The sequence below is a fragment of the Cyclopterus lumpus genome, chromosome 6 (assembly GCF_009769545.1).
Source record: "Cyclopterus lumpus isolate fCycLum1 chromosome 6, fCycLum1.pri, whole genome shotgun sequence".
Classification (NCBI taxonomy): Eukaryota; Metazoa; Chordata; class Actinopteri; order Perciformes; family Cyclopteridae; genus Cyclopterus; species Cyclopterus lumpus.
Window position 1 is genome coordinate 6,981,516 of NC_046971.1, and position 13,802 is coordinate 6,995,317.

The window sequence follows — 13,802 nt, forward strand, 5'->3', positions numbered from 1 at the left end:
CTAAGCTCTGAGCCCCCCCCCCCCCCCCCCGCTGCATTGACAATCACAGTAGCCGACCTCAGCTACAGCGCAACCTCACACAACGCTAATATTGGGCTTGTTGAAATTAAACAGTGTCTAGGTGGGGTTGGCATAACCCTGCAGACAATAAGGTAGGAACGTAGGTCAAATTTCTAGCCATATCATTTTTAATAAAAGAGAAGCAGCGTGGCTCTAAATTAAAACCGGAGCAGAGTAAAGACAGGTTGGCCTCTTCGTCACCTCTGTTCCCTCAACTCCACGATGCCCGCTGATATGAGAAATTAAAACGAAAGGGTCATGCAGTGCATGAAGGACAGCTGACAGTGCAGTATTTAATAATGTTTTTGGGGAGTTTTAGTGTACACAAAGTTATCGTAACGTAACACTTTGAAAACCATGTCGGGAACTTGATGTTCCACAATGTATCGCTTACCTATTATATCCTCGTAGACATTCTCTTCCGATAAAGTGCGTGTTAGGCCCAGTCTGGACTGAGCGTACCAGTCCACCCTGCAGCTTTCTGTAGACGACTGGAGCAGATCTTCAAATTCATAAGACTTCCTGCTTGGACAGAGGATTGCCAAACTTTAGGGAGAATTGCACGCCAAATAGAAAAGAAGAAGAGGAAGGAAGGATTTTTGAGAGTTCCTGCTGATGCTTTTAGGAATGTTTGATATGCCGAGCAGCAAAACCGATGTTACCATTTACCAGTTGCCACATCTGAATGACCACATCTGTGTTTCATCACTGCAAAGGATTAAAGCCCAGTAGGATGGAGAGCACACAAGCATCCGTGGATGCACGAGTTACCACATGCATGCACATACAATTAAAGCAAGTTTCCTCTTTATCGGGTGGAACTTGTTACATCCATTGCAATACAATGCAACGGCCCTTTCTTTCTGAGGCTTATCCTATTTAGCTCTATTGGATATAGTGAACAATCTTTGTTATATGATTTTTTAAGGGTGTCTGCCTTGTATTACGTTTTTTATCTTTAACATTATCTTTCCTTGGAACCGCATATGAAAACTAGCCATCTGGCTAAATCTGTGCATCATAATGACGTCAACTGCTGTGCATTGTCCCTGATATATAGATGAAAGTCAAGGAGAGTAAATGATCACGGAGTTAAATAAACACCTTTTTGGATCGAGGTTTAACAAATGACAGGCATTGTAAGCTTTACAAAAGTGTGATTAATGGAAGAGCTGTGGCGCGGCATTGGCTGAAGCTAGGTGTAACTATAAACCTGCAACTCAGTGAAGTTATTCACACCCACAAAAATGCACACTAAGAGAAAGACAGCCTGACCAAACAAAGGGCTTGACACAGCACACTTGAGCCCAGTGAGGCCTCCACATATGGTATGGAATGTAACTGATCCAAGCCAAGCTCCAAACAAGAATTCAGACCACTGAGAAAGCGAACAATAGATGTACTCCAATACTGCAGAGTTCACATTATTGTTTTCCTTTCACAGCTCTGTTTGTTTGACTGTAACCACCTGCATTGGAGTACTACTTAGAAGACATGTTCATTTCTCTTGGTAAATAAGTGATTCAGATTCCGGAGTTAACACTTTACAAATTCGCACTTGTTTACATTTACAACTGATTTGTGATGGGCGATTGCATCGCATCATTTTTACGGTCAATGCTTAAATACTTGAGAAAGCAAAGGGCCTCTTGGACATGAGTCACAGCTCTCGCTTCCAGTAGGGTTTTGGAAAGAGGAATGAGTTCAGTTGATGTGTACATTCCTCAGATCCAACCAATGAGCTCATTCTTTGGGATATTTAGAAACAGGATGATGTCACCGGTGGTTTTGATTTACAGCAGATGGGGGTGATGCTCACCTCCGTGTTTGGTGGTGATGGTGGGGGGATGGTCAGAGGATACACAGAGCCATCACCGGTTCATTCTGATTGCACAAGCAACTTAAAACAATATATTTTGTGGGGAATTTAGCTTTGGAGGTGAAGACTAAAAAGCTTTAGTAAAGATCTTCAGGTCAAGGATGGGTGTCCGGCATAGGACTGATCGTCAACACTATTCATGGCTGCCCATATCTTTAATTCTATCTTCTTGTTCTCTTACCTGTTACTACTGTCCCGGGGTTTGTCTGCCCAGGGTCTCCTGCAAACTCCAGGTGGTGGGCACGTGGGTAAAGGTGGAGGAGGAATGGAGGGCAAAGGGGGCAAGTTCCTCCTTCCTTTTCCCGTGCCGGGCCCTGAAGCCGGGGTAGTGGGGGGAGTGTGATGCTGGAAGGTTCTCTGAGGTTTGGGTAGAGGGTTTATAGACGGAGCCCCCGGCTCACTGTATACGTTCTCTGGATCCCCCTCCCTCCTCCTCCGCGACCCGCCAGACCGAACAACGTCAAAAGTCCCAAAAATGGGCTCGTTGGCTTTCTTTTCTGTTTCCTCCAGCTCCTCCTTTGAAGGAGGGCAGAAGTAATTCCCTGGAAATGCCAGTGAAGGTCTGTCAGGAACGTCCTTTGTTGCCTTCTCCAGTTTCTTAACATGAGTTAAAACACTTTTCTTGTCTTGGGGTTGTTCTGTTGGCTTCGAAGCCCGAAATCCTTTCTCGAGAATAACTTCCCTGTCCTTGTTTGTTATGGCCTCTGGCGATTTAGGCCTCGAATCCCCCAACTTTCCAACATTCTCCTTCCCTGAGTCCTGTCTGTCCCAGGTGACCAACCTCTTGCTATCTGTCCTTTGGACCTCTGAAGATTTGAAATCCTTTTTCCTCACTGTCTCAACTTCCTTCTGTGTCGTGCTCAGCGGACATGTCCCTGTAGGAGTCGGTGAGGCCGGCTCTTTTTTACCCTCCCATTGTGAGATCTTATCACGGATGCTGGCAGTCTTTACTGCCGCTGGGCTCTTGTTGGTCAGCTTGCCACACAGCCCGTTCTCCGTGTTAGAAGTCCGTGAGTCGCTGGTGGAGGTGGCTCTCCTGTGAGCCAGCATGGTGTCGTCAGGAGGACCCGGGCTGTGCAAAGGGGAGAGGGGACGCTTGGTGGACACAACGGGGTCCCTCCTGTCTCTGTCCCCTGGTGACCCGCACACCTCTTGGCGATGGGGCACCGCAGACGAAGGAGCCTCTCCAACCTTCAAGCCACAGCACTGGAGCCTAGAAGAGAGACAAAGATAAGTCAACACACACTTGACATTCTTGCTTAACCCTTGAAAGGGTTGCAAACAAACCGCAAGTGCCATACATGTACACCCAAAGCTGCCAAGTGAACTTTACACATGGAGACAAACACAAAACTGCAGGAGAAGTGTGCAAACCTATGGTATTGTTTCCATTTGTGTCAACATATATCATTAGAATTCAACTCAACATGTTGGTAGTAAGCCTTTAACAAAAATATTAAGCAAGAAATGTGCCAATTAAAAAAAAAAAAGTTTTACATAGATTCAACCGTTTATTTTATGTTTAAAACCAGAGCTACAGCATCTGAAGATTTGAAAACCTAGCTGAAAAATAGATGGCCGGACATTCATATTTTACAAATCCAGACTGAACAGGTTTAAGAATCCCATGCAAATTATGTTTGACACATGTTTGAACATATACAGTATGATGTCATCATCTTGAAAGAAGATATTCAAGCGTTCTTGAATTTTGCAGGAAAAAGCAAAACGTAGAAAGAGTCTTCTCTTGGTAAGGGGACAGTGCTAACCACAACTGAAGCACACGTAATTCAAACCAGGTAAACAGAGAGAGAAAGTGCATTGCAACTGTTGTCAACTCTAATAATTTATAGCGAAATTATTTTCATAGAAATGTCAGTTGCTGCTTCCAGTGTACATAGCTAAGAATCGTGCTCCCCGGAGCTTTTAAAATTGGCCGAGCAACGTGCGCACTTACAATTACGTCCAAATAGGTCTTTGTTTTATGAGGTAAACAAAGAATTCTTGTTAAAAGAGCTTAGATGTCTGTTTGGTGCCTCTGTTTTAGAAGTGAGTCACTCTGAGAAGATAACTGGGTCACGACTGTTTGAACTCTGGGTTCCAGGGGTCAAAGTTTACAAGCTACACACACACACACACACACACACACACACACTCACACACACACACACACACACACACACACACACACACACACACACACACACACAGCTATTTCGGGAGAGAAGATGCAAGTACACACAGAAGAGGGTAGAGACCGAAATGTAGACGTGCATCTCTTCTGTTCTACTCCCAACCCTCAAATCTTTGCTTTGGCCTCGAGACCATTCATCAAATGATTGAATTTCCAACAAGCGGAGGAAACATGGCCTTGCTGGGTGACTTGTGATGACATTGCTGCATGTGAAAACCAACAGTCATGAAATCCAGGGAAAATCTCAGGGGGAAATTACTGAATCGAGTTTCCACAGAGACCCTTGAAGAAAAGAAAGAAAAAAAAAACTTTCATGTTGTAACTATGACCAGCGAGGAAACCAAATAATTACCTTTAAATTAGTCTGGGTTTTATTAATTTGGTCCCTCTCCCCCTCTCTGCCTTTCTTTCTCCTTTTGTGTCCCTCAGTCGAAACACCAGTTGTATAAAGCATGAAGCAACAGAGAGGGGAAAACTAGGTCAGATAGAAGGGCCAAGTAAAGGAGAACAGGAGTAGGCAGGGAGGTGCATTTCCACCATCTCTATGAAGTGGGATTGTGTTTGTGAAAAAGAGAGTTTTGCCAAGGATGGGCGGGGCATGGAGATGAGGGTCATCGGGGGGGGGGGGGGGGAAGGATGGCGAACGGGTACAAGGGTATCTCTAACCAGCTGAGCTCACACAGGATCAGCAGATAAGAGAAAGGATTTGAAATGGGCAGGACGAAATAAAAGAGAAACTAAACTAAACGTGTTACTTTTAACAAATCGCCAAAGGGAATAATAATGAGCTTTTGATCAATGGTAGCTACCGTAACGTGAAAAACAACAGACATTTAAACCTTCCACTACAACTGCTGTTATTGGCAAAAAACAAAATCCCTTCATTACAATCTAAATGGCACTAATGAATGAATATTGCAAAGATGACAGAAGGGACTATAGAAAATGGGCATAGAGGCATTAGACAGTGGCAGCAGGGGGGCAGTAACAGTATCTAGATGCCAGATGGCCAACTCTGCCCTGCTATTGTTCGACTGTTGACCCGAATGGAAAGGGCTGTCTCCAGCTTGCTTAAGAGCAGCACAGAACTGTATGATGGTTCTGGGCCCAAGCAGTCTGCGGTGGAGAATGTGTGGAGGTATAAGATGACAGAGTAAAAGTGTACCGGCTCACAGCCTTTGTAACAATCCTGCAGCACGTGGGGGGATCTGTGAGTTTCCACGTGTTTTCCACAACTGAAAGTTGAAGGATCTTCAGATCAAAAGGGTTTCACCTTCATGTCTGATAAGGCATGCTTTTGGACAGCTTGGTAGGTCACATGGCACTCAAATGGCAAATCAGTTCTGGCATATTTTAAAAGGTGTTTTGTGCAATTTAGTAATGTGCTGACATAAAGTATCTGACTTTCATTCTCTAGTATGGGTATTAAAACGAAAGTGTCAATAAAGCAATTACATTTCAAATACCCTACACTTCAAGTTTGTGATGCCGGCTTTCTGTTAAATATTTGAAGTCTCAAGCTCAAGTTGAGATAAACACAATGATATTGTCAGGGTTATTTTGTACAGTTTTGGAGATTGAAACGCTGTTGGGGATGAGTAGCAACCTTCAATGTGTTATCTTTGCATTGCAGATGTTGAATCACAGGAGTGCTTAACTCTGTGATGATCTTTTTATAACTGCAAAGCACATTGGGAATCATAGTTTACTTCTCTCCTAAAACTAAAATGCACTTTTTACTTCTTTTTTTAAAACATTTTTTAAATCACTTACGTTTTTTTATTATTCTTTTCGATGAACCAGAATTTTAAAAAACGATTGCGGTTATTTGTAATAATAATTCCATCCAAGGTTTGCAAGTTCTCAATTAGCGAGTCAAGCATCTGGTCTATATGAAATTAATAGGTACTGTCACAAAGCCACCAAATATAACTTTGCCCTTAGAGACAAACAAGGCCACTTGTTCTTGTTCATTTCATGGGATTTCACTCGGTAGCTTTCTGGCCCAAAAAAAGGAGAAACTGTTGCTCTCCCTCCGGTACAAAGAGGTAAAGCTTTGTGACGGAGCGCAGGTGTAAGGAGGATTTAACTAGAAGAAACAGTATACTAACCAGTGTTCTGAGTAAAAGGTTATTTACCGTCTTGACAACTGTCTAATTTTTATTTTAAGGAAGAATCAACTAATATGACAATGACAGATAAATCCACACACAAAAAGGTTGCTATAAGAGCCTTGCTCAAGGAGAATTTGACAATAACATGTTTTTAAAAAATCACTATTGGCTGAACATTAGAATCAGAAAAAAAAGGAAAGTATTTGATTGTCTTTTGAGGAACCTACCCGTTGACTGATTGGTAGATACAGTTGTCAGAGTTCGTACAGAGCAGCAGGGCCCTCCCACCGGTCATGGTGCTAGCAGCTGGCATCCTGCACAGTCACACAGATACAGATAGTCAGTTAGCGCAATATATTTGTTTAATGGGGCGAGTGCATTGTGTAAAAGTTTTGTTGAAACGCATGCGAATGCAGAGCAGACCTACATTTCAGTTTACAGGTCAGGAAGTTGCAAAGAAAAACACTCACAAATCAAAACTGGCTTTTCTTTACTAAATATATGGAGATGATACATAACAATAGGCGGACATACAGACTGACAAATGAGAGTTAGGTCATAAGAAGAGCCGCTTACCCAGGATTCCCTCAGCGGGGAACACATTCTACCTCCACTGTGTGAGGGTGAACTACCAAATAGCTCCAACGTCTCATTTATGGTGGAAAGCAAAACATTTTCTGACCCAAGCAGCAGAGAAGCAGACCTCACAGGTTTCACGCCATCCCGTGAAAACAAAACTTCAACAGACAATACACATTACAATCCAGCACTGAAAACTTATGGAATACAACTTCACATTGTAATATAATTAAGCTCCATTGGAGAAAACATGGAGAAGGGCACCGAGTTCAACTTTTTAAGGTTATCACTCAATGTCTGGTCATGTCCAGAACATATTTCTGGAGTATTTTCAAGACGAGAACTGCGCACACATTTAGTTTTTTGCACTTCGAGGCCTCTCCGCATACTCTCCTTACATTCTAGAAAATAGCTTCCTTAATGTGGTGTGTGTGTCTTCCAGCTCTTCACATTTCTCTCCAGCTCTTTATTATGGAGAAGTAGTGCCAAGGCGACTGCGAGGGGGGAGAAATTATTACTTGGTACATTTATACAATGAAACCAGATCCACTTGGAGCCACAGAAAGACCATCCGTATGTAACATCGAATTAGAGCCGCTGGTGCGCAGCGCTCATGGGTCGGCCTATAAATGGTTGGCATGAAGCTAAAGGGCCTAGCCTCTGTCTGGCACAGATGTGGTTAACGTTGAAGAGTGGGGAAAGGTTGGCAGGAATTCACACATTTCTTCTTAAGTAAATTCACAGAGACACTAATACATGCTTTGCCACCCGGTTGCATACTCAAATGTAAAAACCTCATATAAAAAAAAAACACACCTACAGAGATCTACACATCCTGCCAAAACGTTCATACTCCAGACCAAATTATGGATGTGTGTGCATGTGTGACTTCAACCAGATGTTCTGGGATACTTTAGGGTATCCGTAGGCCGTTAAACATTTCCTGTGCACAGCCTGGACCTAATCCCCCCCCTTCGATCTTCTCCCAGTAAACCTGCATTACCTAACCGTGACACTTCTCTTCGTTGCCCCCCCCCCCCCCCACCCCCCCACCCCCCCCCCCAACCCCCACCACCACCTATGTGACCCTTGTTCAGCTGAATTCCACAAATCGTTGTTCCAACTGGCAGTCAGAAAAAAAGAGCCACAGTTTCGGTGGATTACGTAAAAAGAAAAATTGCAGCCAAATAGCTGAACTCTTCCCTGAGTTAACAACATAATTGGCCCTCTGGGTCCAGTGTTTTGGAATTACTCTGGGCTTTTCCTTTTTTTTTTCTCTCTCTCTCTTCCAGAATGAAAGAACAACAGGACGCTACGGAAAAGTTGCGGCCTCATCTGGTAAGAAGTAAACTAAAAGTACAATGTGTCATTTTTGCTCACAGCTCAACTCACAGCCGTCTATTGCTTTGTCTTTAGCCCCCCCACCGCCCGAGGCCCAGCCCCCCCCCAGAGAGAGGAAGAGGAAGAGGAGGAGGAGGAGGAGAGTTTGCGTCAACCATCCACCGGCCCGTGGGCCCAAATTATTTTCAGCTGTGAGCCGAGCAGAGGTCACATGTTTGAGGGGAAACATCAACCGATATTTTTCCCTTCCTCCCCCTCCTGATTCTTTTCTGCTTTCTAAAAATCCAACACAGAAATGAAGAACAGAAATCCTGCGTGGAAAGGAGGGTGGGCAAGGGGGACTGTAAAGAATGCATAGAGCCTCCTAGTTTTACAGTTTTATTTTTCTCTAGGTTGGGGAGGGTGTTGTATATCACAGGGGGAGAGGAACGTTGGGAGAGGGGCGGTTGGGGAGACAGGGGTTGTCAAAACTAAAGAGGAAAGTGGATATTGCAAAGAATAATACAAGTATACTGTTGCTCTGTGAAAACCGTGTCGGCTTTTAGGCTGTCCCATTTCATTGTTTGGAGCCCAAGGGTTGTTCAGTGGAGGCGCTAGTGCCCTAAAAGGTCATTTGGTATTTTCACACAATTCTAACTGAATTGAAACTTGACTCACACATGCAAGAGAGTGCTCTGCCGCAACCCGCCTGAACCTAAGAAGAAGTAGTGTGTTCAAGTCTCGTAAAAAAAAGCAGTACGTTTTGACAGCATTGCCAGTTTTACAGCTTTCGGTTACTGAGGAAACTCTTTTGTCTCCGACAGCCATTGGCAACTATTGTTAACCCTGACCCTTCGGAGCAAGATGGCCACCATAACAATGCAGAGGCTGAGGGAAGCCATCTGCTGAGGCCAATAAAAACATCACAGGAAACTGCCCCTTCAGCCTCGGCCCTGTGAGGTGTGACAGGCCGGCGGACACTGTGGAGTGGTGCTGTTCAGCAGCTGGGTGAACAAGATGGCAGTGGAGAATGTGTTAGAATGGATAGAAGACACATTATGTTTGATGTTTGATATTAAAAGAGTCCTTCAGTCCTTGTCTTCCCAGAATCCCCTGCTGACTAGAGTTGTTTTTTATCTTATTTTCTTAATGACCTTCAGATAAAAACATGACACCGATGTATTCCATAAAGGATAGCCTCCGGTTCTGGCCTCAGATGAAAACAGATTGGTGCACAATCTTAATTGCCTTGAAGCCTTTACTCGATAGAGATAGTGTCGGTCGGGGTCAGACACAGGGCATCAGAGCCGAGCATCAGTTGCATAACAAACCCTGCGGGAGATTTCTATCAGCGGATGGACACTGGGTATCTGGCCATGGACAGCTTATTACAAACGTGTACTCAAACATACCGCAGAGAGAGAGAGAGAGAGAGGGAGGGATGTTTGTCGTTTGTTTAGGCTTAATGGCTGAATCATGGTGTTATGTTAATGTGATGAATACGATCTCAGTTTGCGACAAGCTCCACCTATTCTAAAATGTACGGTTAAGGAAAGTAATCAGGGGGGGTTGTATTCGAGCAAATATGATACTAACTGGAGTCAACTTTGGTATTTTTTGGGGCAAACATTGCAACGTTTGACCTGAGGGTAGCACTGGAGGGACCATGCACCTGAAGGGATGATCCCCCTCTATTCAGTGGCTATCATGGGCATACCAGCTCTGCATTCTGCGTTGTCAGAAGGCAATTATTATTATTATTATTATTAACCTTTCCGAAAACCTGCCATCGTAGAGAGAGAAGAAATCATTTTAATATTGAGATAATGGTGCACATTTCTATCCAGTCTCTTGTGGTTTGTACCCTTTGAAAGTGACGTTGTGTAAAGAAAGAAGAAAAAGAAAGAAAGAGGTTCAAACTTCTCAACTCCACACACCTGGGCAATAGCTGTGTGAAGTGAGAGCGAATCCCAAATCTGACGAACACTTCTGATGAAGCATCTCAGCAGCTTGAGACAAAGAGGCCCTGACAGCTTTTAGCGGTGCTTTGGCTTCGCTGTTCTTTGAGCTAAATGGTAACTAAAGTGGTGACGTGCTCATGTTCAGCACCTTTAAATGTGTCCTGTTAGAACTTCAGAGGTCACCTGTCATACTGAACTAAAGGAGACGAGAAATGAGAAGTCAGTAAACGAACAACGCATCGTGACAAACGGGGAGGGACAGATGAACAAACAGCCCAAACGACTGACAACCATTCGGACTATTTCATTCTAAGGAGCCACTTGAGATGATATGATTATGGTTAGTGTAACTGTAATATATACACATCTAACAACCCTAGACAAAAAGCCAGGTCTCCACAGACCAGGCTGCTACATTGACTCCAAGCTCCACTCATCTGGCACCCCCTGTAAACTAAACACTATTTGACCTTCGTCTGGTCTTAGAGCTGCAAATTAATTCCTGATTCACAGACTTTTGCTCATCGATTACTCAGCAGCACAAACATGCAGACCTTTCTTAGATCAGCAACTGTTTTTTGTTACGCTGAACACAACGTTGGATTCATCGAGGGAATAAAAGAATCAGCCCGGACTCATACGATGGCAATGTGATGACACACTCACACACGCCACATTTTCTACACTGAGTTCCTCAAGCTGTGTCAGTTATGAGGTAGCTTGTAGCCGCCCTGTCATCAGGACTGGTGACATGTGAATCCTTACTCAAGACAGTGATGTTGTGAGTGGGCCTGTTTGGTTTGCATCTTTGTTGTGTCTTGGTGATGAACTCAGAAAGCTTTGCTGAATGCAGGTGGTGCCGTCTGTGTTTCGTAGCTTTATCGGGCCTTTGACTCGTCGTCAGCGAGCTGTTGGCTGCTGCTCTGGAGGCCTGCGTTGCCTGCCTCCCTCCAACAGCTGCTTCTCATAAATATTTCATCCTCCCCTCTATCCCTCCGTCCCTCCATCCCTCTGTCCAGCCCTGCAAGAAACATCTAACACCATGACATCACCGTCCCTTGCTTGTTCTTCCCCAAACTCTCCGTCATTTCGAAATACCTAAAAAAGGACAAAGTCGCTCGCGGCCCACGCTGCATTCCACACTTATCGGGACATAAAGTCACAAAACAAGCAAACCAAAAGAGGCGGGCCCCGAAAACCACTCGGCATCTTGTGAGTGAGGTTTGATGTAAAACGGGGACGAGGAGAGAGCACCGTAGCTCAAAATGGGCATTATATAATGCGATGAAAAAGAAAAAAGAAAATATTCATTTTCTTCTTTTTCTCTCTGCACCCACGTTGAGTAAAGGACCCTGTCCCCTAATATAAATGGCTCATTATAGCATGTGCCAAAGCTTTGCCTGCAATCAATTTAACGCAGCGCTGCACATTTAGCCAGCTCTCTCTGGAAACTTTCTCTCCTCCCCGTCTTTCACCCATTTCTCTCTTTCATTCCCACTCAGTCCTGGAGTTGCGCAGACAAAAGTATGATGGAGGAGGACTTGTTTTTAATCCTTATAGCCCCTCATTGTCTTTCGTGCTGAAATGTACCACGTCAGAGATTATTCAATGCACGGCCAATTGGTTTTCAGCGCTGCGAGGTTGCCAGATCTGACAGGACGTATGGGGATTTCACAGAGACTGACATGCTGCCTAGACCTGGTCGGCTTTGGCTTTGGTAGTAGAAAAGGAAGGGTAAAGGAAAGGATGTATGGAGAGGAGGAGGGAAGGAGAGGGTCGGGTAAATAAACAATGGAATTTTATCCCTCTCTCTCTCTTTCCCTCTCTGTTTCTGTCTCTGTATCCTACTCAGGGCCCCTGCTGCTTTCCCAAGCTGATTTCATAGCAAGTCCTTGGACATGAGCCAAACAGGCCCATTCTATGACTATGTGTGCCTGTATCTGTGTATGTATCTGCATATACACGCGATATACAGCCAGAAATATGCGTTACAAGCCTGGAAGCTGCACGCTCATTGAATTTGTTCTACGTGCCCTTCAAACTTATAGTCCTCCTGGCCTGCTGTGCTGTGTCCTCTTGCCCCTCCACTTCTCCCCCCGCTCCCTCCATTGTTAGGAGAGGATGGACGTGAGACAGCATTGAAACTGGGTTCGCCACAGAACCAGACAGGAACTGATGGGGGATACCACAAACAATTAATTTCTCCCTGCATGTATTTTTGCTTATCAATCCACTAACACAACAGTGTCCATTGTTGTATTTCTAACGCCACACATGTAGCATTTCTTGTTATTGTGGTTGCTGTTTATTACTGAGACTATCTGACGGCCTGGGTGTCTACAGTCTATCCAAGTGGGAGCTGGAAGAATGGGCCAAAATATTACCTCAGAAAACGTATAAACAAACCCTAATTATAATTGGGGCCACAGAGGAAGCCACTATGGATGTAATTATGGTGCACATGCACAACCAATGGACAGCGTTTTAAGCAGCACATGCATGAAATGATTAGTTATTTTTCTTGTTTGTGCCCACAAACTGACAGGAAGCGAGATGCGATTTGCAGGAAGTTGGGGTAAGACTGACCCTTCCGTGTCTTCTGAAAGCCAGGAAGGCTTTTTTGGCTTAAGAATTCACCCCATACAATACGAACTTTAGTTCGCTGTTGATAAATGGGACAGCTCTGACTACCACAAGGTCAAAATGGCAGCAAACGGAAGGAAAACTCCAGACAAACTCAGCAAAATCCTCCTAAAGTCCTTCGCACTCTCTCCACCTGTCAAGAGTTTACAAATGATCATCCCGTAACAGTTTAACCACGGGGCTTTAATGGGGAAGGTCTCCCTTTTCCCTTTGGAGTTTGTGTTTCTTCCATTCCACATTCCACTGACTGCAAATGGTGCGGCTTGCAGGCTAATGATGCACTAAAGTCTTCAAAGTGATAAGCCCTTCTAGAAATACTTGTTGGAGGGGGAATCTCTGACATTGTTGGCCTGACAAAAGGTGAAAATTAAGTGGATAATTGCAAAAGATTTGTGGAAGCTTTTAAGCACAGAAGAGTTTCTTAAACCTGGACTGACCTGGTGCGAATAAGTTTGAATTTGTCCACCCTCCACAATGGCGCTTACCTAGCGCCAACAAATACACGAGAGGCCTTAACTCGCTCAATAAGGAGAGGAGAAGCCTCTCGACTAGATAGAAAGACAAGATCATCACAATGAGAAGAGAAAAATGGAGGAGGATGAATCCGTCTTGGAGGCAGAGCAAACAAATCTCTCTCTATCCCCCCTATATGGGAGCGGGTGTCGTGTTACGTCTCTGCGCAGGGTCGGGCACATCTGTCCTTCGACTCCTTCCCACAGACATGTCAGCCCCTCCTCCCCACAGACAGAGAGCTCCCATCAGTAGAGCTCCTGACTCCCCAGTCTGCTCCCAATTACCCTGCTGGCTCCACAGACCAGTGCCCATGCCAACACATCCCAGGGCCTCCTCTTTGGCCTCCACAACCCCCCCCCCATCCCATCCCACACTGCTTCTGTCAAATCCCAAAACGTGGTACTCTAACTTCAGGCTATGTCGCAAAGATTCTGTGACGCGAAAAAGGCCTCAGTATGTTTCAACCCAAAGAGCTTGTTGGATTGCCTCACAGCATTTAAAACCACAACGCTGGGATCGGGGGTGGGGCGGGGTGTGTG

At 44.7% G+C, this 13,802-nt stretch overlaps 1 protein-coding gene across 1 annotated transcript in view; it reads right to left on the reverse strand.

Moving 5' to 3' along the window:
- si:dkey-82f1.1 (DENN domain-containing protein 2A) overlaps positions 1-13,802 on the reverse strand; it is a 31,871-nt gene that overhangs the window by 11,438 nt on the left and 6,631 nt on the right. The window contains exons 2-4 of the mRNA XM_034536096.1: positions 6,475-6,561; positions 2,121-3,152; positions 455-582 (exon numbers count right to left, since the gene is read on the reverse strand). Of these exons, the coding sequence (XP_034391987.1) occupies positions 455-582; positions 2,121-3,152; positions 6,475-6,560 (1,246 nt within the window). The 5' untranslated portion in view covers position 6,561. The remainder of the gene's footprint in view (positions 1-454; positions 583-2,120; positions 3,153-6,474; positions 6,562-13,802) is intronic.